We start from the raw sequence: 24,672 nt of genomic DNA on the forward strand, positions 1-24,672 counted from the left end.
CTAGCTAATAGTGAATAAACACGAATGAACAATGTTGAAAGATACAGCCCAACTTACCGAAATGTATATTCCTCATACATAATATCGATCAATCAGTGTTTTTCATCCACGGAAAGACGTCAATAAAACAGCTGGAGAACAATTGTCAAATAACATTTGTGCGTTAACGCACCATAATATATGTTATAGCATGTTAGTTGGCTAGAAAGAAGAGCTATAGAGAGTATTTTGCTAAATATGTGTAATATATTACATATTTAGTATATTTTTTACTTATATTATTAAAGTTGTTATTATAATAAAGACGCATTATGTTTAATTTGAGTTATTTTTAACCTTAAATAATACTACCAGCTGATAGGGCTCTCTGTATGTTTACAGCATTATGTGAGGTTTTTTTTTTCTTGAGAAAAATTAACGCCTATCTTGTGTACCTAATATTTATCCAAATGAGTCAATATTGAATCAAATCACAAGAATTGAATAGAAATCGTGAAATTTGTGTCAAGCAATAATAAAAAAAACTTAGCTTACCAGAAATTGTACCATGTAAACATTGTAACATGTTTCTGTTTAGTTACTAAAATGTTTTGACATCACAATACACTTCTTGTAACACAGGTGTTATCTGAAACCTTATTCTCTGTTGGGTTCCATCGTGACTATTAGTTTGTGAAGTGCTACACTTTGTGTGTTCTCTGCTTTCCATCTTCATTTTGGAGTAAAGAAATGTATGCAGGGTTTTTTTTTTCTGCTCTCCAACCTTTACTTCCCCATAGATTAGCTTTACCTGCCTATCCACCATTCAGTCTGTAATTTTTTTTTCGTTCTCTTTTAAAGATCGAATGGGGGGGGGGGGCCCATACATACTTTCGCCTTGGGCCCCCAATTTGCTAAATCCGCCACTGAATATAGCCTACTAGCCGAGACACCTTCTTTATGTGTACAGATGTGACGTAATGACGCAAAGACATGCTCGAATTTCCCGCGGAAATCCACCAGTACCACTGGAATTAAAAACATTATTACAAGCTTACCATTTTGAATCGAGCTAAGGCAAGCAGATAGTGTTGAACACTGGCTGGTTATGTTTTTGCACTTAAAAATTTATTTAGGAAGATTTTTAACCCAAAAAAGCTACTTTAATTAATAGTAAAAAAAACAAAAAAAACTTTGATTTTATTCAGGTAGCTTTGCAGAAGTGTTTTAAAACTGAAATGGAAAGTATAATTAATTTTAGTGGATTAATTTGTTCCGTTTATATCAATGAAACAATGAATCAATGTTACAAAAAATTTATTGATTTATTTGAGGTAATTAATTTTTTTCTTATTTTTCTTATTTGTATTTATATTTCTCTTTAAGTTTAATGCTGGCACATTAATTGTTATCTCCATTGTTTTTGAGACAAATAAATCCTAGTCTCATAAATTATATTAAACAAAAATCATGAAGAATGAATAAGAATATCTTTATGCACTCTTAAATAGCTATAATTAGGATAGCTATTTTTTTCTAGTTTGCAATCTACTTTTTGAAAAGTAGTTTTATATAATCTATCAGACTAGAATTTCATATGTCTCAAAAACAATGAAGTGGTTAATTGTTTTATACAACATCAAAAACAGTTCTATAAAGGTACTCAAATAAATTAGGCTAATGATTTTTTTTTGTTCATGGAAACTGTCTGAATGAACTGATTCACTAAAATCATGGGGCTTTTCTTTTTCTAATTTCTATGGCTCCAGTGTCACCAAACGATACTGCAAAAAATATTAAATAAAATAAATAAATCAATATTATCATTTGCTAGTTCTGCCTTCTCGATCACATCACGCACATTGTTAAAGACGGCATGCAATGACAGGTCGGGAAGCAACATGTAGTCTGACATGTTTCTTGTTCATGACATGACAAGAATTTAGGAGTCAAAAAGACTTACTCTGACACAGTGACTATTGTAACAGACAAAGATATTGTGTAATCTGAACCTAGCATTAGTGGAAAAAAACTAATATCTGCAGATATCCCTGCCCCAAACTCATGCTATTGGTTGAGCTGTTGCTAAGTTGGGCTGGTTAGGATTCTCAAACAAAAAGAGCAATATTTTGAAAATGCCATGGTGTTTACACTTTTCAGGATAATCAAAATGACTTTGAATGCATATATATATAAAAAGAATAGAATAGAATTATTATTATTTTTATTTTTATTTATTTTTTACATCCAAACACTATACATTTCATTTCTAACGCTTAAGTTTTGAGTAGAGAAAGGAATTTTACAGTTTCCAAAAAAATATATATTTTAATTTTTTGGAAGGTTTCTAGCAGACTTTACAATTCTTGCCCCAAAATGTAATGAAGAGTAAGGTAAAGATGGGCGCAGGAAAGAGGAGGGCAGAAAAGAGCAGAGAGATTGTCAGAGGACAACCATGCACAGAGGGAGATCCAATTGGTAGAGAGAGAAGCCCAGATCAAGACTCAGAGAAAGTGAGTGGAAAAAAGCAAGAGACTGAGATGAAGAGACACACAAAGAACAGGAGAGAGAGAGAATGAGAGAAGGAGAACCAGTGAGAGGGGGAGAGAGGGGGAAAGTTGGAGCAGAGTTGCCGAGTCTATTCCTGTGGTACTGAGAGCTGGTGAAATACTAGAGCCTAGGCTGTGTGCCTCTGATCAGGGCGGCAGTGAGCACAATTACCTTCTTTTCAAATCCTTCAGTGACACCACGGGAGAAAGGAGGACTTTGAAACTTGAAAGGCAGGGCGCTCGCTTTCAAACCTCAAACGCAAGCAGGAAAGGGCTCTGAAATTTGTTCAGTGCTCCCCATCCACCATTAGCTTGTTTCTTCCTCTCGCCTCCAGGCATTTAAGCGATTTTTGAAAAGATGTTAAGAAATTCAATCACTACAGAGAGAGAGAGGGAGCACAATCACTCTTCCTCTCTCCCCTTCTCTCTTCCCCTCTTTTGCACTGTTTTTTTTTTTTTTTTTTTTTTCACTGGAGCACGCTTTCCTCCCGGTCCACAGAGAACAAGCTTGCTGTTTTTGTGTTGAGGTGAAAAGATTGGTGAATCTGTGGAGCAATGGTGGAGCCAAAATTGCTAAATAAATAAAAGAACACTGAGGGGGAAAAAACGAGGAAAAAAAGAAGAAGGGTTGATGGTCAGGCAATGGAAATCCTTCTCATCTGCCTCCTGACATTTGTAATCTCAACATCAGAGCCCTGCTAAGCCCAGAGTGCAATAGCACACTCACCTTCATCTGAAAGTCTGAAGGAAACTTTTGAACTCTGCTCTGTAACATGGCTCAAATGGGAATCCGTTTATGAGGAAACTACCTAAATGAAATCTGTCCACTTTTATTGTCCCTTAGGAAGGAGAAACCACAAATGAGTGCTCTAATATCTCAGTTGTTTCTCCAATGAGTTTAAACTTGAGAGCAAGTGGAGACTTCTTTTATTTTTCTGAGAAAAGGGCCCTCAAATGTTTCTCTAGAATTTCAGAAGAGATCTAAACAATGCCTTAAGTTGTGTTCAGATTAGCCAAGAGACCAAAGTTTGCAAAGTCAAACATTTCTACATGAACTCAAGCATTGCTAGTCAAATTCAAAGTCTAAATTATCTGTTCTATGATATCCAGATTAAATGTATAGCTTCATACTAGTACTGTACAGTATGTTAAATGTTATCATTTTAGGAGAAACTTCTGGGACAAAGTTGATACTTAAATAAATAAATAACTTTTCTGAGCTTTGAGGGAGAAATTTCTGAGCAATGACATTTTCTTTAGGGACAGTGAGAAGAACAGAGGTAAGAAATGAAATTCGGTGCTGGAAGGGAGCATAATAATAAAGAGAAGAGATGAAGTAAATGGAAAGAGCTGAAAGGAGAGAGGGACATTATCAGATATGTTGCTCCTCTACTGTCTATTGAGTGAATCAAGAGGCTGTTGACCTCCTGTCGTTGAGTGTTTGCAGAGCGCCATGCATTGGGTCTGTGCAGAAGTGCATGTCAATTAGTGTAATCCTCTGTTCTTAAGGATAGCAACTGGGGTGGGGTGCACTTGTGCCACTATTGAGATGTAGCCATTGTAAACGCTGAAGGAATTCAGGATCTAGTTCAAATGAGGGAACAAAATGACTTGATGCAGACTGAGATATTTTAAATTATTTTATTATGAGCTTGTAAAATTGCATTAATGTCATTATAATCCATTGTAAGGGTCATATCTTCATGTGTCTGGCTCACACTGGTTTCAGCCTCTGGACTTAACGGCATATCTCAGCTTAGTGGTCATCATAGTACTTACACTAATAAGACTTTGTTGAAAGATCTTTGTGGTGATTAAAGCCAACCAGCAGGGGGATCAGACTCAGTTTGTCCCTTAGGACAATGACCATGTTTACATTTGCACCAATAGTGTAATTATTTCAAATAATCAGAGTAATGACTTAATCGCAGTAAATGTTTACATGACACAAGCAAACCTCATCACTTCTGTTTACATGCCATTTTCATTATTCTGATTATTCGCTAAGAATTGTGGTTCGCTTTCAAGGGGAACTCAATGCTGCATCAGTTGCTGATGCTATGGGGACACGTCCTGTAGAACGGTGTCTGAGGTACGTGTGAAATCTTACTGGCCGACGGCAGTCCTATGACATCACATTGAGTAAACCTGATGCACACGATCTGTTATCTGTTTGGCAGCAGAGCGCTGCTGGTCAGGCTGGTGGGGCCCTGCACACCCTGGAGCATCATTCTCAGGCTCTCACTCCCTCCCCCTCACTTCCAATCACCCATCAATTGTGTGCTTTTGTGTTCATGTTCCTTCAGCTAATATGTCCTTCAGTTAATATCTCTATCTGCGTTTTATTCTGCTATACTGTTACGTGCATCAGATTTTCTTATAGTGTGTACGTACAGGAAAGAGACAGTCGATTTGTTTATTTCGACCCGACCAGTTTAACATAAAGAACTCAGCAGTGAACAAGCTCTGAATCGTTTTGATCTCGATTGAATGGATTTTGCGCTAACACAAACACCTCCGATTAGCCATTGCATTCATATGCTCAACACTGCAAACGCGTTGTAAAGGTGTAAAAAAGAATAATAATTACACCCATTTCATTACATATAGTGGTCCATCCAGTGGGTACCTGCGCACATGCAGGACTATAAGATATTGTTTGGATTACGATTAGATATTTCAGGCTATTGTTCCTGCAGTCTGCCATTTTAGCAAATAAAGAATTTTCGTCTGATAACAATTCTTGTTAAAATTCACATTTTGTCATATGACAGATGCATGCCTATTTAAGTGATGAGCTAATCTACTTGGTTATTTTCAGTGATGGTAAGAAATGTTTTTATACTTGTGCTACATTTGTGTTGCCTGCATGTGAAAAAAAACAAAAACAAAAAAACATCCGTAGCAACGGATAAGTATATTGCTTATCATTGCTGTTCTTGTCTTAATTTTTTAAAACAGTGCAGATGATGTAGAACATCACCATCACTGTGATTCGCATTCATAACAGCGCACTACACATTGAACATCAGAGTTACTCTGTGCCTGGTCATAAGCATTTCACTTGGGCTTTATCGTGACCCTTCCCCTTTCGCAGGGCTCTCTCAAAGTAAGCTTATCTCTTCACTTAGGTATCGAACAACAATGCTCATAAAGCATTCTCAAGTAAGATAAAAGCATTCTTATCCTTCTGCAAGGGTATTGTACGACAAAGCTTATTAATCTTCGTTCTTTGTTCTATGTATATTGGGTATTTCTTTTACTTATCTGTTATGCCGATCTGTTTTTCATTTTGGGATTTCTGTCGCCAGATTCTGATGGTTAGATGGAGTTCTGTCTGTATAGCTCTATCAAGCTGTGTGCCGGAGTCATGCCCAAGAAAATTGACATTTTTTAGTACTTGTGCTCCAAGTCCTTCCTGTTAGAACCTAAATACTACCTTCTATCATTTTATCAAACCTAACAGCCTTCCCTTCACAATGCAGTGGTTTAGAATCCTCCTAACTGCAGACGCAGAGAACTGGTTTTCCAACTCATCTCAACATAATACATTATTTTTGGACAGGTGGTTTACATAGTCAATCCTCATCATTCGAGTTCCAAGCAAGATCTGACTCTAAAATGAACTTAAACGCTCAGCAGGCACTGTCAAGTAATAAGCAAGGTACATTTCTATTAGCGTGCTACTCGTGGTTTCATTCTGTTTTCCTGTGATATCGATTGACTTTGGTCTTCACAAAAACTTCTCCTCTTAACTGGCCTGTTGTGGTCTTTCATGGCTTTCATATTTCACGGCCAATCTCTGCCTTTTTCGTATCTTTGCCTATCGTGCCCTTCGCATAACACGGCCTATCGTGGCTTATCCTTGACATAAAGCAGCCTGTTGATTGTTCGCAAAGACCCGCCCCCTTTAGTTACTGTTGCTATGTCCGACAAGCCTGGGCGCTCTCACGCTACACATCATGCTCTCACACAGTGAAGAATACATCGCGGAGCAAAGAGGACACTGACAACGTGCCGACAGGCAAGCCATAACAGTTTACTTAAAATTCAAGTTCAAATTTTGTAAATTTTTAAGAAAATTAAACAAATACCATTTTGTGGCTCTTTAATGTGTCGTGACAGATTGCTGTAGTGCCTCATGATCTGTGTGGATCATGAACTGATAACATCCTAGTAGAGCTGTTTGCAAAGGTGTTTCATACTTATACATAGTGGCGAAGCTGTGGATTGTTCTTTGTTCTGGTGTGATTTTGTCAAAGGTTTAATAGACACAGGCGGATCGTCACCTAGGAATGAGATCGCAATCTTTTAATAATTAAAGCAGCTTTATGTCCTAGTATGATTGGATGAAGAGTTAAGGAAATGACATACAGAGTGAGTTCTTCAGTAGGAAATATTTCAATTTGAAGCTTAATCTTTCCCATTGGCCTTTTCCGATGGGTTTATTGTCCACTGCAGTGATCTCTATTGGATGCGAACATGGCACCATGGTAATGTTAAATTCCTGAATAATTTGCTGATGTATGAGATTCACTGCAGATCCTGAATCCACTAAGGCTGTAACAGAATGGGCCTGGGCCTATGGAATGGGCATTCCATAGTGTTATGGGAAGTGATAAACTGTGTGGATAAGGGGTTATACTCACTTTGACTCATTTAGTTGTTTCAGCCTTGGTTTTTATTGGACAGGAAATGCAACAATGATCAGGTTGATCACATAAAAAATATAGACGGTTCTGTAAACTTTGCTGCCGTTCTTCAATGGAGACTCAGGCTTGTCCGATCTGCATAGATTCAGGAGGTTCACTGGAGGCATGTTTGAACATATGAAAACACTTGGTATGCAGATGAACTGGCAATACTTTTCAGGGATTGTTTGGCAAGCATGGTTTAAATATGGTGGAACAGGAAGTGGCACATGAAACACAGGAAGTGAATGTAAATATTACAACACCCCCCTCCTGATAGGTGCCTCCTGGCACCATAAACAAAAACTATTCTGTAGTAGCCAGAGGGGGAGATTTTAGCATTATGGGGGTAAGGAGGGCCAGGACCCCCGGGCGGAAGAGTCTAAGACAGACCACACACTAGTCAATGAGGCAGTTTATTTACTAAATTCACAGTTGAGCACTTGTGAATCTTGAGGTTTGCACAGAAACATGGTACCCTTTCAAAGAATCATACTGTACACATAAACGTGCACCCTATAAATGAAAGACTTCTTCAGGGGTAGACAGTAGATTTGTAATCTAATTTCTAGTATGAATTCATTTAAAATAATAAAAAATGTTTAGGCTTAACATTTTTTTTTTTTTTTATCAAGACATATTTTTGAGTGAAGTAAATTTTAAATACAACTTTCAAAAAATATTTTTGTTTCGGTACAAAAAATACAAATATCATATATAAAATAAAATAAAATATAAATTAAAATAAATTAAATATAGCCAATTTAAAATAGTTATTGAATTTAGGTTGTTTTTAGTCAGGACTGTTCTTTCCCTTACTTCCATATACCCATACCTCAGTATTCACTTTCAAATCCTTGTGTGTGTGTGTGTGTGTGTGTGTGTGTGTGTGTGTGTGTGTGTGTGTGTGTGTGTGTGTGTGTGTGTGTGTGTGTGTGTGTGTGTGTGTGTGTGTGTGTGTGTGTGTGTGTGTGTGTGTGTGTGTGTGTGTGTGTGTGTGTGTGTGTGTGTGTGTGTGTCTGAGCATGGTAACAGGATGATACTTAAATCCCTTTATGTTAATATTGTGGTTTTATGGGAGCAGGCCTATTAATCCTGCTTTAACTTTATAAGTGCTATTATTCCCTCAATAAGATCACTGGCTTTGCAGTATAGGATTAAAGACTTATAACCCAACTGATGCTGTCATTTTTCATGGATCGATGAACCTTGAATGCTCTCTATCTCTCTATGTAAAGTGTATTCCATAGTGATACGTAAAATACTATCTTTAATCCACATAGTTTTAATTGAATTTTCCTTGCTACAGCACAGTACACTGGGCCAAGCGCTAACCTTAGCTCCAGCGCTACGGGACATTTGGCGGCAGCTCCATGCCTCCACACTAGAGTTTTTAGAACAGAAAGATTTTAAAACAGCCCAGCATTAGAGCAGCACTCATCAGCAACGGCATACTGCTAAACTCGGCCAAACCGGAGGAGGTTTACAGTTTGAGCTTAATGACCTGAGTCACAACCGCTCTCGCATGCCAAAACACAAGTGTTCCGTTCCACCAGAACCCGCTGATACCATTTATTCTGTCAGACTGACTCTTGCTGGCTTTCCCGAGGCCAGCACTCTTTTACTTTGCAAATTACAGTCTTATGGTCTGTATTTTGTTAAAAAGTTGTGCTGTTTTTTAAAGTGCTTAGATACAAGAATCTGATAAAGCTTCATATATCAGCGTCTGCTGGTCTAGTTTCGCTACACATGTGAGTGATAATTCACCTAATGACTTTTTTTTTCTTGTTATTCCAAACTTGTATGACTTTATTCCTAATGTGGAACATTTATTACATTAATGTGGAATAATGTGGAACAAAGAAGGAGGCATTTGACATAATATGCTGGTCATTTTATTTCCCTACAATTATAATAAATTGTGCGGTGGTAAATTATGATATTAACTGTTTATATATGTGTTTTTGTGCCAAATGATAAAAGGAGGAAACTAGTGTTTAATGTTCATGTAATGTTGGGATTTTGTGCTGAAGAATGGACCTGGTGCTTAGTTTGCGGATGGTTACATAAAGCAAGGCTGTATGTTCACTCTTAAATTGTTCTTCACACTAAGACAAAAAGGTTCGCTGTTCACTGAAAGGTTCTTTAAAAACGGCAAATTGTTCTATTATGGCATTGTTGTGAAAACCTGCATGTGGAACCTTTATTTTTATTTGTTGTTTTTCCTACCAAAACTTTATACTAGATACAGTAAAAAAAGAAAAAGAAACAAAAAGTTTGCATTTAGCATGCTAATGTGTGCTGTTGCTAGTAGTTGACTGCAAGACACTTGCAGATTAAATCAATTTTTAAATTAAGACAGATGTCAATATTTTTTAGGGAATATCTTCAATATTTTTTGTCAGTCTTTCAGAATTGACTTTTATGTTCCACTGCATAAAGAAAGTCATATGAGTTTTGAACGACATGAGGGTGAGTTAATAATGACAGAATTCTCACAGTCCCTTTAAATGACATCATCGGTGACCTCATTGACCCCTACTGCTGCAGTTATGAACTGAACTCCTGAAGGTTAAAAAGCATGTTATACAGCAGTGAAAGGGTATGGTAGGTTAGAGGACTGAATTATGGGTTGCTCCACTACTTATTCTAGGCTGAGAGGTCATGACCCAGATGGGGTCAGGTAATGGGTCATGTGTCTTCAAGAAAGATCAAGCACTAAACCCTGTAAACCCTGCAAAGCCCTGTAAACTTGCTTCTCTCTGCCCCATTTTAGACCACTGGAGACTGTCCCTGTGGGGTACAAGTCCAACTCTGTCTGCCAGAACAGATTACTTGCAGACATAGAAATAAGGAAAGTACACCCCTTTTGGTGTGTGTGTATAGGAGAGAGAGGCAGGAACAGTGTTAAAAGACTGGTATATGGAAAGAGAAAGAGAGAGAGAAGGCGGATAGCTTGTGGGCGTTGATACTACCCATGAGGCCATTTAATGGGCAGTTTGGAATGCAGGGAAAAGACTCAGCTGCCCTCTCCATGGGATTCTGTGTCTTTGAAAAAAAAAAGAAGATAAAAAAAAGTAGAGAGAGAGAGAGAGAGAGAGAGAGAGAGAGAGAGCTTATGGGAAATCCTTGCCTGACTGCTGCTGTGATGTTGAATGTTGGCCTGTTTTATTTCACAGACTGTGGCAAGCAGAGACACAGAGTCACTCCATTGCTCTTGTGTGAAGCTATGAACCTGCACATTTGCCTGGAAGAGGCCAAGCCCAGGAGGCTTTGCACATAAAACCCATAAAGAGCTCCCTAAAGCACATGTTAGCACTAACAATGCCTCCCTGCACTACCCGAACTCTTAGCGTGACCAGACTTGTTCCACATATTTATTGCCGCTGTCTGTAGGTCGGTCTACCTATGAGTGTCTCTGTGTATTTGCATTGTGTATCTATGTATCGGTTTTTGTGGCCATGAATTTTCCTATTGTAGTACTAGCTATAATGATGGTTTTGATATGACCATGACATTAGCAAAGCTCAGACAACAAGCATAACGTAACATAACATTCTTATTTTCCACTAGATATTTTCCTCTACATCTCATCAGCAATTTCGATTTTGGCACACTCTGCATCAGCTAACCACTAAGGAGTGAATGTACAGTGACGTGACATAACTGCCAGATTCAAACTGTGCTTCTGCGCTATGGCTGGCGCTGAGCCAAAGACGGGTGCTCTCAATGCTTGTCATATATCACAACTATTCAGTGTTTAAACCACATAATGTTTATTTTAAGTTTCAGACATTTAAATACATATAATTTATAGCAAAACAATACATTTATAATTTGTAAAATACACAATGTATTTTACAAACTATGGAAGCAGCTATGGAAGGCGTCTATGCAGGCGTCTATGGAAGCAGCAAAAACAACTCAACATTGTGATGTCTGTCAGCCATCACGATGGACGATGGCATCGTCTATCGGCCCAACCCTAGTTGTCATCGTGTCCAGGTGCAGGTCCTTCATCAGATCTCGATACGGCCTGGATCCGGCGGACTGCGGTAAACCTTGGATAAACAGAGAGACTAATATTAGCGTAGACGCCATCCTTCTTATGATGTAACAAGTACATCAGGATTTATGGGGAGTGTTCCTGGTTTCAGCTGACCTAATCTATGCAGCCTAACATTGAATTATAGAAGTCTATAATGTGTTATGTGTATGCTAGGCCAAAGAGATGTGTTTTTAGTCTAGATTTGAACTGACAGAGTGTGTCTGCTTTCCGGACAATGTTAGGAAGATTGTTCCAAAGTTTTGGTGCTAAATAGGAAAAGGATCTACCGCCAGCAGTCGATTTTGATATTCTAGGTATTATCAACTGGCCGGAATTTTGAGATCGCAATAGATGTGAAGGACTAAAATGCGTTAAGAGCTCGCTCAAGTACTGGGGAGCTAAACCATGTAGTGTTTTGTAAGTAATCAGCAATATTGTAAAATGTATACGATGTTTAATAGGGAGCCAATGCAGTGTTGACAGAACCGGGCTAATATGGTCATACTTCCTGGTTCTGGTAAGAACTCTAGCTACTGAATTTTGGACCAGCTGTAGTTTGTTTATTAAGCGTGCAGGGCAACCACCCATAATAGCATTACAATAATCTAGCCTTGATGTCATGAACGCATTAACTAATTGTTCTGCATTTTTCATTGAGAGCACATGACGTAATTTAGATATATATTTTTTTTAAATGAAAAAAATGTGGTTTTACAGATACTAGAGATTTGACTTTCAAATGAAAGATTGGTATCAAAGAGCACACCCAGGTTCCTAACCGACGACGAGGACATGCTAGACAGTATTCTAGGTTATTAAAGGGATAGTTCACTTTGAAATTAAATTCTGGTATGTTTTAGCTTACCTCAAGGGCATCCAAGATGTAGGTGTCTTTTTTTCCACTGTAGTTTCAATTTTGATATTTTTAGGTCAAACCGTTCTTGTCTGTCAGTCATATAATGCAGGTCGATGGTCACTGTCTCAAAGAGCATGCACGGAGTCCAAATTAAAACAATTCCCCATCGTCCAAATTAAACAATTCCCCATCGTAAGTACACATTGATGGCCCAAGACACGAAACGAGCGGTTTGTGTGAGAAAACGAACAGTATTTATATCGTTTTTACCTCTTGTACACAGCCACGTCCAAGTGATCTGAGAGCGCGGGCGGGTATAGATATATACACTAGATGTCGCATTGGCTACGGTTTCGTTCCAATGAACTGCAGTAGCCAAGGCGACTTCTATTGTATATATCTATACCCGCCCGTGCTCTCAGATCACTTGGACGTGGCTGTGTACTAGGGGTTTCACAACTACTGATTTTTGCTAGTCGACTAGTTTTGCATAACAGTCGACGACTAGTCGACTAGTCGTTAAATTATTTATTCATTAAATTGACGCATTAACGCATTGAGCATTGTTAAGGAAGACAGAGGAAGGAGTTCTGGTGAATTATTGGAAATGTATGTTTGAAATTCAGAAATAACATAATAAATAAATTCATCAGTTATTCTTGTGTTAATACAAAAACAGCAGCATTTATTTAAAACATTCTTGTAATTAAAAAATTCTTGTTATGAACTGCCACACCACGCGCATCAGCGAACGTTGCAGATAAACTTGCCACATGGCTAGCCTCAGACAATAACATTGTCAACATCACGACATATTTTTTGCATATAGTTTTAACTGTGCATTTTTCATTGCATCTTTAAGCAAATATCATTTAAACATATAGGCCGATACAAGTTTGATGTAGGTTATACTGAACCACTATATTTTTGTATCACCTGCGACACACACTGGCTGCGTGGCGTGAGCGTCTCAGCTTAACAGGTTGGAGTTTGCACACTGCCTGCGTGAGACACGCGATTCAGGCGCGGCTCGAACCGCTAGAGTGCAGAACAGCGGAGTTTCTATGGACCGAAGTGCATGCCTGAGCTTGTGTTTTCGGTTAAGCTGCGTTGCTTTGACATTGTGGAAAATAGAATAATAGAAACAAAATGTATTAGTCTTTTTACCCGTTATTATCAATCTAAATTAATCTCGTTTTTAATTTAAATTAATCTCGTTTTTAATTTAAGTTAATTTCGTTTTTCTTTATTTAAATTTCGTTTTTTCTTTATTTAAATTTCGTTTTTTCTTTATTTAAATTTCGTTTTTCTTTTTTAAATTTCGTTTTTTCTTTATTTAAATTTCGTTTTTTCTTCATTTAAATTTCATTTGTTTTATTTAGCCTAAATTTCGTTTTTTCTTTATTTAAATTTTGTTTTTTTCTTTATTTAAATTTCGTTTTTCTTTTTTTAAATCTACCCTTTAGCCTACTGTGTCAGTAATTTGTTAGTCAGAAAAATATTAGACAACCTTAAAAGTATTGCTTAAGTTAACAGACCTGTGTGTGTGCGTTTTATATCACCAGTGCAGTGTCCGTTCTCGTAGCCCTGCCCGCGTGAGGTGCGCCATTTCCCACTCGCGCTGTTCTGTAGTTTACTAAATGTTTATTAATTCTGAATGTGTCCCGTTTTGCGTGTCCATCTATATTGCACCAAATGCGACACTGCACTCCATGACCTTGACCGTTTTGGACGCATAGGTACCTCAGCGCCTGACGCCATTTTGTTTTCCGACTAGTCGATTAGGGCCGACAGCGCCGACTAGTGGTTGTGACAGTCGACTAGTCGGCTAGTCGACTAGTTGATGAAACCCCTACTGTGTACAAGAGGTAAAAACGATATAAATACTGTTCGTTTTCTCACACAAACCGCTCGTTTTGTGTCTTGGTCCATCAATGTGTACTTACGATGGGGAATTGTTTAATTTGGACGATGGGGAATTGTTTTAATTTGGACTCTGTGCATGCTCTTTGAGACAGTGACCATAGACCTGCATTATATGACTGACAGACAAGAACGGTTTGACCTAAAAATATCAAAATTGAAACTACTGCGGAAAAAAAGACACATACATCTTGGATGCCCTTGAGGTAAGCTAAAACATACCAAAATTTTATTTCAAAGTGAACTATCCCTTTAAAGGTGCTCTAAGCGATGTCACGCGTTTTTTAGGCCAAAACATTTTTTGTCACATACAGCAAACATCTCCTCACCATCCGCTAGCTGCCTGTCCCCTGAACACACTGTAAAAAAACGCGGTCTCTGTAGACACCCCAGGCTCCACAAACGGCAAGAAAAACAAACTGGGCTAACCCGCACCACGAAACATAACAAGCTGTTCCAGCCAATAACCGACAAGAAAAATTTGGGGTGTGGTTTGGGGGGTTAGTGAACGGATGAGGAGGAGGGAGGGTCTAGCTAGCCTCTGTTTTGTTTGACAATACTTTAAACGTCAACAAGAAGTGACGTCACCCAACATCACTTAGAGCACCTTTAAGTGAGGAAGTTTTTTGTCCAATCATTAGAATCTCTGTTTTTTTCAGAATTGAGTAGTAGGAAATTACTAGTCATCCAGTTTTTTATATCAGCTATGCATTCCATTAATTTTGTGAATTGGTAAGTTTCGTCAGGGTGTGAAGAAATATAGAGCTGCGTATCATCAGCATAACAGTGAAAACGTCTCGGGTTACGACTGTAACCCTTGTTCCCCGAGAAGGGAACGAGACACTGCGTCGTCGTCGTGACGACACTATGGGAACGCCCTCAGCGTAACGCATCTGAAGCATGAATGAAATCTGTCCAATCCTGATTGGTGCTGCGTCATGACGTAGTAGATGACGGCATAACCGGAAGATACAAAGGGACGCCGGCACAAACACACGTTAGCTCCTTTGCGATGAAGCACGCGCTCTGCCCGTGATAGGTGTGGCGACGAGACGCAGTGTCTCGTTCCCTTCTCGGGGAACAAGGGTTACAGTCGTAACCCGAGACGTTCCCCTTCGAGGGAACTCGCACTGCGTCGTCGTCGTGACGACACTATGGGAACGCAATGCCCACTATGCCACACCGTAAGCACGCCACCCTAGTGTGAAGCTGGGAGACCAGGCACACTTAGGACGCGATCACTCTGGCGCCAGGCGTCACAGGGAGTTGCAGACTATAAAATCTTATGAAGGTGTGTGGAGTGGCCCACCCAGCCGCTTCGCAAATATCTTGAAGCGAGGCTCCAGAAAGGAGGGCTACCGAGGAGGCCATGCTCCTGGTAGAATGAGCCCTCACAGCTATAGGTGAAGGCAGACTGCGCACCTAATAAGCCATGGCTATAGCCTGAACAATCCAATTACTGATTGTCTGCTTGGATGCAGGCAGCCCTTTCTTGGGTGAACCAAAGCACACCAACAACTGGTCTGACTTCCTCCACTGAGAGGACCTCTCAAGGTACACTCTCAGGGCTCTGACCGGGCAGAGCAGGTGAAGTCTCCCCTCTTCCGCCGTCACGTGAGGTGGAGGATGGAATGCCTGAAGAACCACTGACCGTGCCACATTAAATGGCACCTTGGGCACATAGCCCGGTCTAGGGTGTAAGATGGCCTTAACTCCGCCAGGGGCAAACTCCAGGCAAGTTGGCATTATAGCCAAGGCCTGGAGATCCCCCACTCTCCTCAGAGAGGTGATAGCAAGGAGAAAGGCCACCTTAAGGGTCAGGTTCTTTGCCTCAGCCGACTCCAGTGGCTCGAAGGGGGCCTCAGCCAACCCTTCAAGTACCACCGCCAGGTCCCAGGTTGGAACTCTGGAGCGAGCCGCAGGCCTCATCCTCCGAGCCCCACGGAGGAAACGTACAACCAGATGGTGCTTCCCCAAAGGCCCCTCACCTATAGGCGAGTGGAAAGCCGCAATGGCAGCCACATACACCTTAAGTGTGGACGGGGTAAGACCGGCGGAGAAACGATCTTGGAGGAACTCCAGCACTGAAGCCACTGGGCAGTTAACTGGGTCCACCTCACGCTCTCTACACCAAGTGGAAAACACATTCCACTTCAGGCTGTACAGTCTCCTGGTAGAAGGAGCCCTGGAGCTGAGTAGGGTCTCGACAACATCTGCTGACAGGCCAGCCTCTAGGTACCGAGCCCCCTCAGGGGCCAGACCCAGAGGTTCCACAGCTCTGGCCGGGGGTGAAATATTGTGCCCCCTGCCTGCGACAGCAGATCTCTCCTCAGAGGGACCTGCCACGGAAGGCCGTCCAGCAGTGCTACAATGTCCGAGAACCATACTCGGGTCGGCCAGCGGGGTGCTACTAAAAGTAGGCTGATCCCCTCCCGGCGGACTCGCTCCAAGACTCCCGGGAGCAGAACGATCGGGGGAAATACGTACAGACGCAGCCTTGGCCACGTCTGCATCATGGCGTCCAGCCCCAGCGGAGCTGGATGCCTGAGAGAGAACCACAGTGGACAGTGGGACGTCTCTTGAGACGCGAACAGATCCACTTCCACTGGGCCGAATCTCACGCACATGGCTTCAACCACCTCTGGGTGGAGTCGCCACTCCCCGGGCCTCAGCCCCCGCCTCGACAGGACGTCTGCTCCCTGATTTTGGTCCCCGGGGACGTACATCGCTCTGAGAGACGACAGTTTCCCCTGGGACCACAGAAGGATCTGGTGTGCCAGTCTGCATAGAGGGCGCGACCTCAGACCCCCCTGATGATTCAGATACGCGACTACAGAAGTGTTGTCCGAGCGTATCAGGACATGGTGGCCGCGGAGGTCTGGGAAAAAGCTCCTCAGAGCTTTGTAGACCGCCAGCATTTCCAGGCAGTTGATGTGCCAGGAAGAATGCCGGGTCTCCCACAGACCTCTCGCAAAGCGGCCGTCCATGACCGCGCCCCAACCAAGTGAGGGAGGCATCTGTTGAAACGGTTTTCCGGCAACATGATGCTCCCAGCACCGGTCCCTGGGACAGGAACCAAGGTTTCCTCCATATGACGAGAGAACGAAGGCATTTGCGCGTTATCCTGATCATACGGAACGGATTTCCCCTCGGGGAAAACCCCTTGGCTCTCAACCACCACTGTAGGGGTCTCATGTGTAGCAGGCCAAAGGTATGACGTTGGACGCTGCTGCCATGAGCCCCAGCAGTCTCTGAAACTGCTTCACAGTGAGGTTGTGGCCTAGCTTCACTCTGGAGACCATCGCCCGTATGAATTCCACCCGTGCAGGAGACATTTGTGCCCGCATCGTCGTGGAGTCCCATACCACTCCCAGGAACATAGTCCTCTGGGAGGGCGTCAACACGCTTTTCTTTGTGTTGAGTCTCAGCCCCAAGCACCTGATATGGGCTAGAACGACATCTCGATGCCGAACTGCCATATCGTACGACTTGGCTAATATTAGCCAGTCGTCGATGTAATTGAGTACACGAATGCCCTGGAGTCTCAGCGGAGCCAGCGCTGCATCCATGCACTTGGTGAAGGTGCAAGGGGAAAGAGCTAGGCCAAAGGGAAGAACCCGATATTGGTACGCTTCGCCCCCGAAAGCGAACCTCAGGAACTTCCTGTGACATGGAAGGATGGAAATATGGAAGTATGCGTCCTTCAGATCTATCGTGACGAACCAGTCCTCGAACTGGATCTGACTCACGATGGCTGGAATTGTGAGCATCTTGAACCTGAATCTCCTCAGAGAACGATTCAAGTGCCTGAGATCTATTATTGGACGCAACCCCCCATCCTTCTTGGGAACTATGAAGTACCGGCTGTAGAACCCGGACTCCCTGTCTGGCAGAGGAACATGTTCTATGACCTCCTTGACCAACAGGGATTGAACTTCCTGTTCCATAACCCGAACCTGCTCTGAGCCGACCACAGTCCAGACCACCCCGTTGAACTTCGGGGGAGGGGAGCTGAACTGCAGTCTGTAACCCAGCTCTACAGTACGCAGGGCCCACACAGATATATTCGGAAGCATGACCATGCGCCGAGATAATCTACTAAGGGAACCAGCCTCTCAAGGCTGGCCTCGGGTGTCAACCGAGCCTCATTCCCGACCCCCTGAAGCGGCTGACCGGCAGGGAGCAGTCGAGAATGATTTTCGGTGTGCGGACGCGTTCGCTGCCCAGCCGCAGGTCTTTCTAGAGGCGGCTGGAGCGGCGTGCGTGCGCGGGAAATCAGTGTGGCCCGAAGCGTACTGGACGGCGGGAACACAGCACTGATTTCCTGAGAGCTCCGGGGGGAGGCGACCTCGATCGCTCCACCCCGGGGGGGACAGCTCTGAGTGGTCCGGCCACAGCTAGGACCACCTGGCAGAAGCCTTCTTTGCCTAAAGGACGGTCCTCAGATCGACCTTAGGCTCAGAAGGCTTGCCGCAAGAGCGCCGTCTCCTTTGCCAGGCTCCCTCGGGAGGGGCGCGGGAGGCGACACTCTTTTTGCACCTGTCGGTGCGAGGCTCAACATTTTAATTCCTCAAAATTAAATGCAGCCAAAAACACTAGATAAGTGAAACGGTGGTAGGCTGAATTAAAATATATAACTTCTCAAAGTCAGATAATATTCCATCATTTTAATTCCATTAAGAATTAAATGCAGCCATAATCACCAGACAATACTGTTTGTTTAGTTTAATATTTATTTAAACGGTTTCGTAATCTACGTGCTGCCTCGGCAACGCGAGATTCGAGCCGTCGGTCACAATATATCGGCTTTCATCCCTCGAGAAGAAAGTCAACAATTGCGAGGTTGAAACATCCGACAGCGCACGGCTTTTTTCTATGCACGCGCGCCGAGATATTTCTCAATGAACACTGCCAGCCCCCTCAGGAGCTGACTGTGAATGCCTCGCACCCAAACAGTATTATTTCACAGATCGTGTGTGTCCCTTTTATAGCAGACTCGTAATCTACGCGCTGCCTCGGCAAATGCGAGATTCGAGTCGTTCACAATATATTTGGCTTTCATCTCTCGAGAAGAAAGCCAACGGGCGCGAGGCTGAAACACCCGGAACGCACGGCTGTGTGCGTCAAGATATTTCTCAATGAACACACAGCCAGCACCCTCAGGAGCTGACTGTGCATGCCTCGCACCCACACAGAATCTTTAATGCAGAATAGCCCCGTAATCTACGCGCTGCCTCGGCAAGCGCGAGACCCGAGCTATAGATTCTGTATTGCAATGCAGACATAATCTACGCGCTGCCTCGGCAAACGCGAGATCAGTCACAGAATCTTTATTGCAGAGTAGACCCGTAATCTACGCGCTGCCTCGGCAAACGCGAGATCCGAGCCACTAGATTCTATATTGCAATGCAGACGTTATTTGGGACAATTCTTATAGGACAAACAACACCAAATAGGACAAACAGTTTCACACAGAGCGCTTTGCTGAAGAGCAAAAAGCTAACGTGTGTTTGTGCCGGCGTCCCTTTGTATCTTCCGGTTATGCCGTCATCTACTACGTCATGACGCAGCACCAATCAGGATTGGACAGATTTCATTCATGCTTCAGATGCGTTACGCTGAGGGCGTTCCCATAGTGTCGTCACGACGACGACGCAGTGCGAGTTCCCTCGAAGGGGAACTAATGCCATGCTCCCTAATGATATCTCCCAAGGGTAGCATGTACAGAGTGAACAGCAACAGTCCTAGTACTGAGGCTTGTGGTACACCATACTGAACTTTTGATCGATAAGACATCTCTTCATTTACTGCTACAAACTGATAATGGTCAGATAAGTATGATTTAAACCATGTTAATGCAATTCCACTAATGCCAACATAATTTTCGAGTCTATTTAAAAGAATGTTGTTTTCGATAGTGTCAAATTCAGCACTAAGATCGAGTAACACTAATAGAGAGATACAACCACGATCAGATGATAAGAGCAAATCATTTGTGACTCTAATGAGACCTGTCTCAGTACGGTCTAAATCCTGATTGAAAATCCTCGCAGATATAATTTCTTTCTAAAAAGGAACATAGTTGTGAAGATACTGCCTTTTCTAGTATCTTTGACAGAAAAGGTAGATTAGAGATTGGCTTGTAATTGACTAATTCTGTACGATCAAGTTGCGTTTTTTTTAACAAGCAGTTTAATCATAGCCAGCTTAAAAGTTTTTGGTACGTATCCTAATGACAAAGATGAATTAATGATATTAAGAAGAGGATCTATAACCTCTCTTTTAGTAGCTTAGTCGGTATAGGGTCTAACATACATGTTGTCGATTTAGATGATTTAACGAGTTTAGAAAATTCTTCCTCTCCTATAGCAATGAATGAATCGAATTTTTCCTTAGGGAGACTTCAATGCACTGCCTGATGCGATACTGTAGTAGACGGTTGCATAGTTATAATTTTCTCCCTGATATTATCAATCTTATAAGTGAAGAAGTTCATAAAGTCATTACTGCTGTGCTGCTTGGAAACAAGCTTATGTTTGTTATATGGTATATGTTTGTTAAGCTTATGTTACATATTCTTATGTAATGCCCTTAAAAAATGTACGCACCAGAATTTTCTTTGAAAAGCTGGAAATATGAGGGAATTTTAAAAGTGTGATTTCCAGACCTGGAAATTTGTGGAAATTAATAAAATCCTAAAACATCATGTTTAATAATGATTTAGTTATGTTTAGATCTAAAATGTTTTAGCAGGTAGAAATGCTGAATAACATTCAGTTATTGAAACTCTGGGTAATATGGAATTTAATTATTTGAATTATGTATTATTTAATATATTGCCACTTTCAATTTCTGAAAATAAAGTTTCAAAATGAGCAGTTTTTTATCAATACAGCAGAAGTACAAGAAATATATTTAGGAGCCTTTAAATATTGTCTTTGGGGGGTGATTGAAGTAAAAAAGATTGAGAACTGCAGATTTAGACCATAACTGCACACATGCAAACACATTTAGTCGTGGTCCTCTTGAAATTCATCTCTTTGTACTCTACTTTTCAATAAAGTGGCAACATTTAAAATTATATTTAGTAATAATAAAAATAAAATAAAATGTAAAAATACATTAAAATATTCATATTTTATCAATAAAAGTTTCATATTCATTCTTTTTTTCTTTTCTTTTTTTTCCTCTCATTTAGAGGATGACAGTTCAGGTTCCCCGTATCATCGCGAGAGGCGTAACGCCATCAGTGGGCGGACCGCGGTTCTGGGCACATCAGGAAAACTGAGTGAGGAGCCATCCACCTCTACAGAAGATCGCTCCCCATTGGTGAAGAAAGAACTTCACAGCTCTCTGCCCCACCTGGCAGACCACACCCTGCCCTATCGGGGGACGCTGTTTGCTATGGACCCTCGCAATGGATACTTGGACCCTCACTATGGTGAGTTACAATTTTTCATAGTTTTTTGGGGCATATTCGGGACAAGCACTCTCTCAATATGCAGTTATGGGCTTTTTTGGTTTAATCCAATGAACCTATACTTTTTGGCTATTTATCCTAAAATATGTTAGGACATATCCTTAAATCCCAAAGGGATAGTTCACCTTAAAAAGTGAAATACAAAGTAACATGTTCCCCTTCGAGGGAACTCGCACTGCGTCGTCGTCGTGACGACACTATGGGAACGCCCTCAGCGTAACGCATCTGAAGCATGAATGAAATCTGTCCAATCCTGATTGGTGCTGCGTCATGACGTAGTAGATGACGGCATAACCGGAAGATACAAAGGGACGCCGGCACAAACACACGTTAGCTTTTTGCTCTTCAGCGCTCTGTGTGAAACTGTTTGTCCTATTTGGTGTTGTTTGTCCTATAAGAATTGTCACAAATAACGTCTGCATTGCAATATAGAATCTAGTGGCTCGGATCTCGCGTTGCCGAGGCAGCGCGTAGGTTGCGGGTCTACTCTGCAATAAAGATTCTGTGACTGATCTCGCGTTTGCCGAGGCAGCGCGTAGATTATGTCTGCATTGCAATACAGAATCTATAGCTCGGGTCTCGCGCCTGCCGAGGCAGCGCGTAGATTACGGGGCTACTCTGCATTAAAGATTCTGTGTGGGTGCGAGGCATGCACAGTCAGCTCCTGAGGGTGCTGGCTGTGTGTTCATTGAGAAATATCTTGACGCACACAGCCGTGCGTTCCGGGTGTTTCAGCCTCGCGCCCGTTGGCTTTCTTCTCGAGAGATGAAAGCCAAATATATTGTGAACGACTCGAATCTCGCGTTTGCCGAGGCAGCGCGTAGATTACGAGTCTGCTATAAAAGGGACACACACGATCTGTGAAATAATACTGTTTGGGTGCGAGGCATTCACAGTCAGCTCCTGAGGGGGCTGGCAGTGTTCATTGAGAAATATCTCGGCGTGCGTGCATAGAAAAAAGCCGTGCGCTGTCGGATGTTTCAACCTCGCAATTGGTGACTTTCTTCTCGAGGGATGAAAGCCGATATATTGTGACCGACGGCTCGAATCTCGCGTTTGCCGAGGCAGCGCGTAGATTACGAAACCGTTTAAATAAATAATAAACTAAACAAACAGTATTGTCTGGTGATTATGGCTGCATTTAATTCTTAATGGAATTAAAATGATGGAATATTATCTGACTTTGAGAAGTTAGATATTTTAATTCAGCCTACCACCGTTTCACTTATCTAGTGTTTTTTTTTGGCTGCATTTAATTTTGAGGAATTAAAATGTTGAGCCTCGCACCGACAGGTGCAAAAAGAGTGTCGCCTCCTGCGCCCCTCCCGAGGGAGCCTGGCAAAGGAGACGGCGCTCTTGCGGCAAGCCTTCTGAGCCTAAGGTCGATCTGAGGACCGTCCTTTAGGCAAAGAAGGCTTCTGCCAGGTGGTCCTAGCTGCGGCCGGACCACTCAGAGCTGTCCCCCCCGGGGTGGAGCGATCGAGGTCGCCTCCCCCCGGAGCTCTCAGGAAATCAGTGCTGTGTTTCCCGCGCACGCACGCCGCTCCAGCCGCCTCTAGAAAGACCTGCGGCTGGGCAGCGAACAAACACCGAAAATCATTCTCGACTGCTCCCTGCCGGTCAGCCGCTTCAGGGGGTCGGGAATGAGGCTCGGTTGACACCCGAGGCCAGCCTTGAGAGGCTGGTTCCCTTAGTAGATTATCTCGGCGCATGGTCATGCTTCCGAATATATCTGCGTGGGCCCTGCGTACTGTAGAGCTGGGTTACAGACTGCAGTTCAGCTCCCCTCCCCCGAAGTTCAACGGGGTGGTCTGGACTGTGGTCGGCTCAGAGCAGGTTCGGGTTATGGAACAGGAAGTTCAATCCCTGTTGGTCAAGGAGGCCATAGAACGTGTTCCTCTGCCAGACAGGGAGTCCGGGTTCTACAGCCGGTACTTCATAGTTCCCAAGAAGGATGGGGGGTTGCGTCCAATAATAGATCTCAGGCACTTGAATCGTTCTCTGAGGAGATTCAGGTTCAAGATGCTCACAATTCCAGCCATCGTGAGTCAGATCCAGTTCGAGGACTGGTTCGTCACGATAGATCTGAAGGACGCATACTTCCATATCTCCATCCTTCCATGTCACAGGAAGTTCCTGAGGTTCGCTTTCGGGGGCGAAGTGTACCAATATCGGGTTCTTCCCTTTGGCCTAGCTCTTTCCCCTCGCACCTTCACCAAGTGCATGGATGCAGCGCTGGCTCCGCTGAGACTCCAGGGCATTCGTGTACTCAATTACATCGACGACTGGCTAATATTAGCCAAGTCGTACGATATGGCAGTTCGACATCGAGATGTCGTTCTCGCTCATATCAGGTGCTTGGGGCTGAGAACACGAAGAAACACGAAGAAAAGCGTGTTGACGCCCTCCCAGAGGACTACGTTCCTGGGAGTGGTATGGGACTCCACGACGATGCGGGCACAAATGTCTCCTGCTCGGGTGGGTTCCATACAGGCGTTGGTCTCCAGAGTGAAGCTAGGCCACAACCTCACTGTGAAGCAGTTTCAAATACTGCTGGGGCACATGGCAGCAGCGTCCAACGTCATACCTTTTGGCCTGCTACACATGAGACCCCTACAGTGGTGGTTGAGAGCCAAGGGGTTTTCCCCGAGGGGAAATCCGTTCCGTATGATCAGAGTAACGCGCAGATGCCTTCGTTCTCTCGTCATATGGAGGAAACCTTGGTTCCTGTCCCAGGGACCAGTACTGGGAGCATCATGTTGCCGGAAAACCGTTTCAACAGATGCCTCCCTTACTGGTTGGGGCGCGGTCATGGACGGCCGCTTTGCGAGAGGTCTGTGGGAGACCCGGCACTCTTCTTGGCACATCAATTGCCTGGAAATGCTGGCGGTCTACAAAGCTCTGAGGAGCTTTTTCCCAGACCTCCGCGGCCACCATATCCTGATACGCTCGGACAACACTTCCGTTGTCGCGTATCTGAATCACCAGGGGGGTCTGAGGTCGCGCCCTCTATGCAGATTGGCACACCTAGTTCCTCCTGTGGTCCCAGGGGAAAATATCGTCTCGATGTACGTCCCCGGGGACCAAAATCAGGGAGCAGACGTCCTGTCGAGGCAGGGGCTGAGGCCCGGGGAGTGGCGACTCCA

General features: G+C 43.0%; 1 protein-coding gene across 1 annotated transcript in view; it reads left to right on the plus strand.

Annotated features, from left to right (window-relative positions):
• The window catches only part of gli3 (GLI family zinc finger 3), a 181,699-nt gene that overhangs the window by 60,196 nt on the left and 96,831 nt on the right, over nucleotides 1-24,672 (plus strand). Inside the window, exon 3 of the mRNA XM_082183977.1 lies at nucleotides 21,245-21,487. Coding sequence (XP_082040103.1) covers nucleotides 21,245-21,487 — 243 coding nt within the window. The remainder of the gene's footprint in view (nucleotides 1-21,244; nucleotides 21,488-24,672) is intronic.

Source organism: Leuciscus leuciscus, assembly GCF_965113295.1.
Source record: "Leuciscus leuciscus genome assembly, chromosome: 11".
Classification (NCBI taxonomy): Eukaryota; Metazoa; Chordata; class Actinopteri; order Cypriniformes; family Leuciscidae; genus Leuciscus; species Leuciscus leuciscus.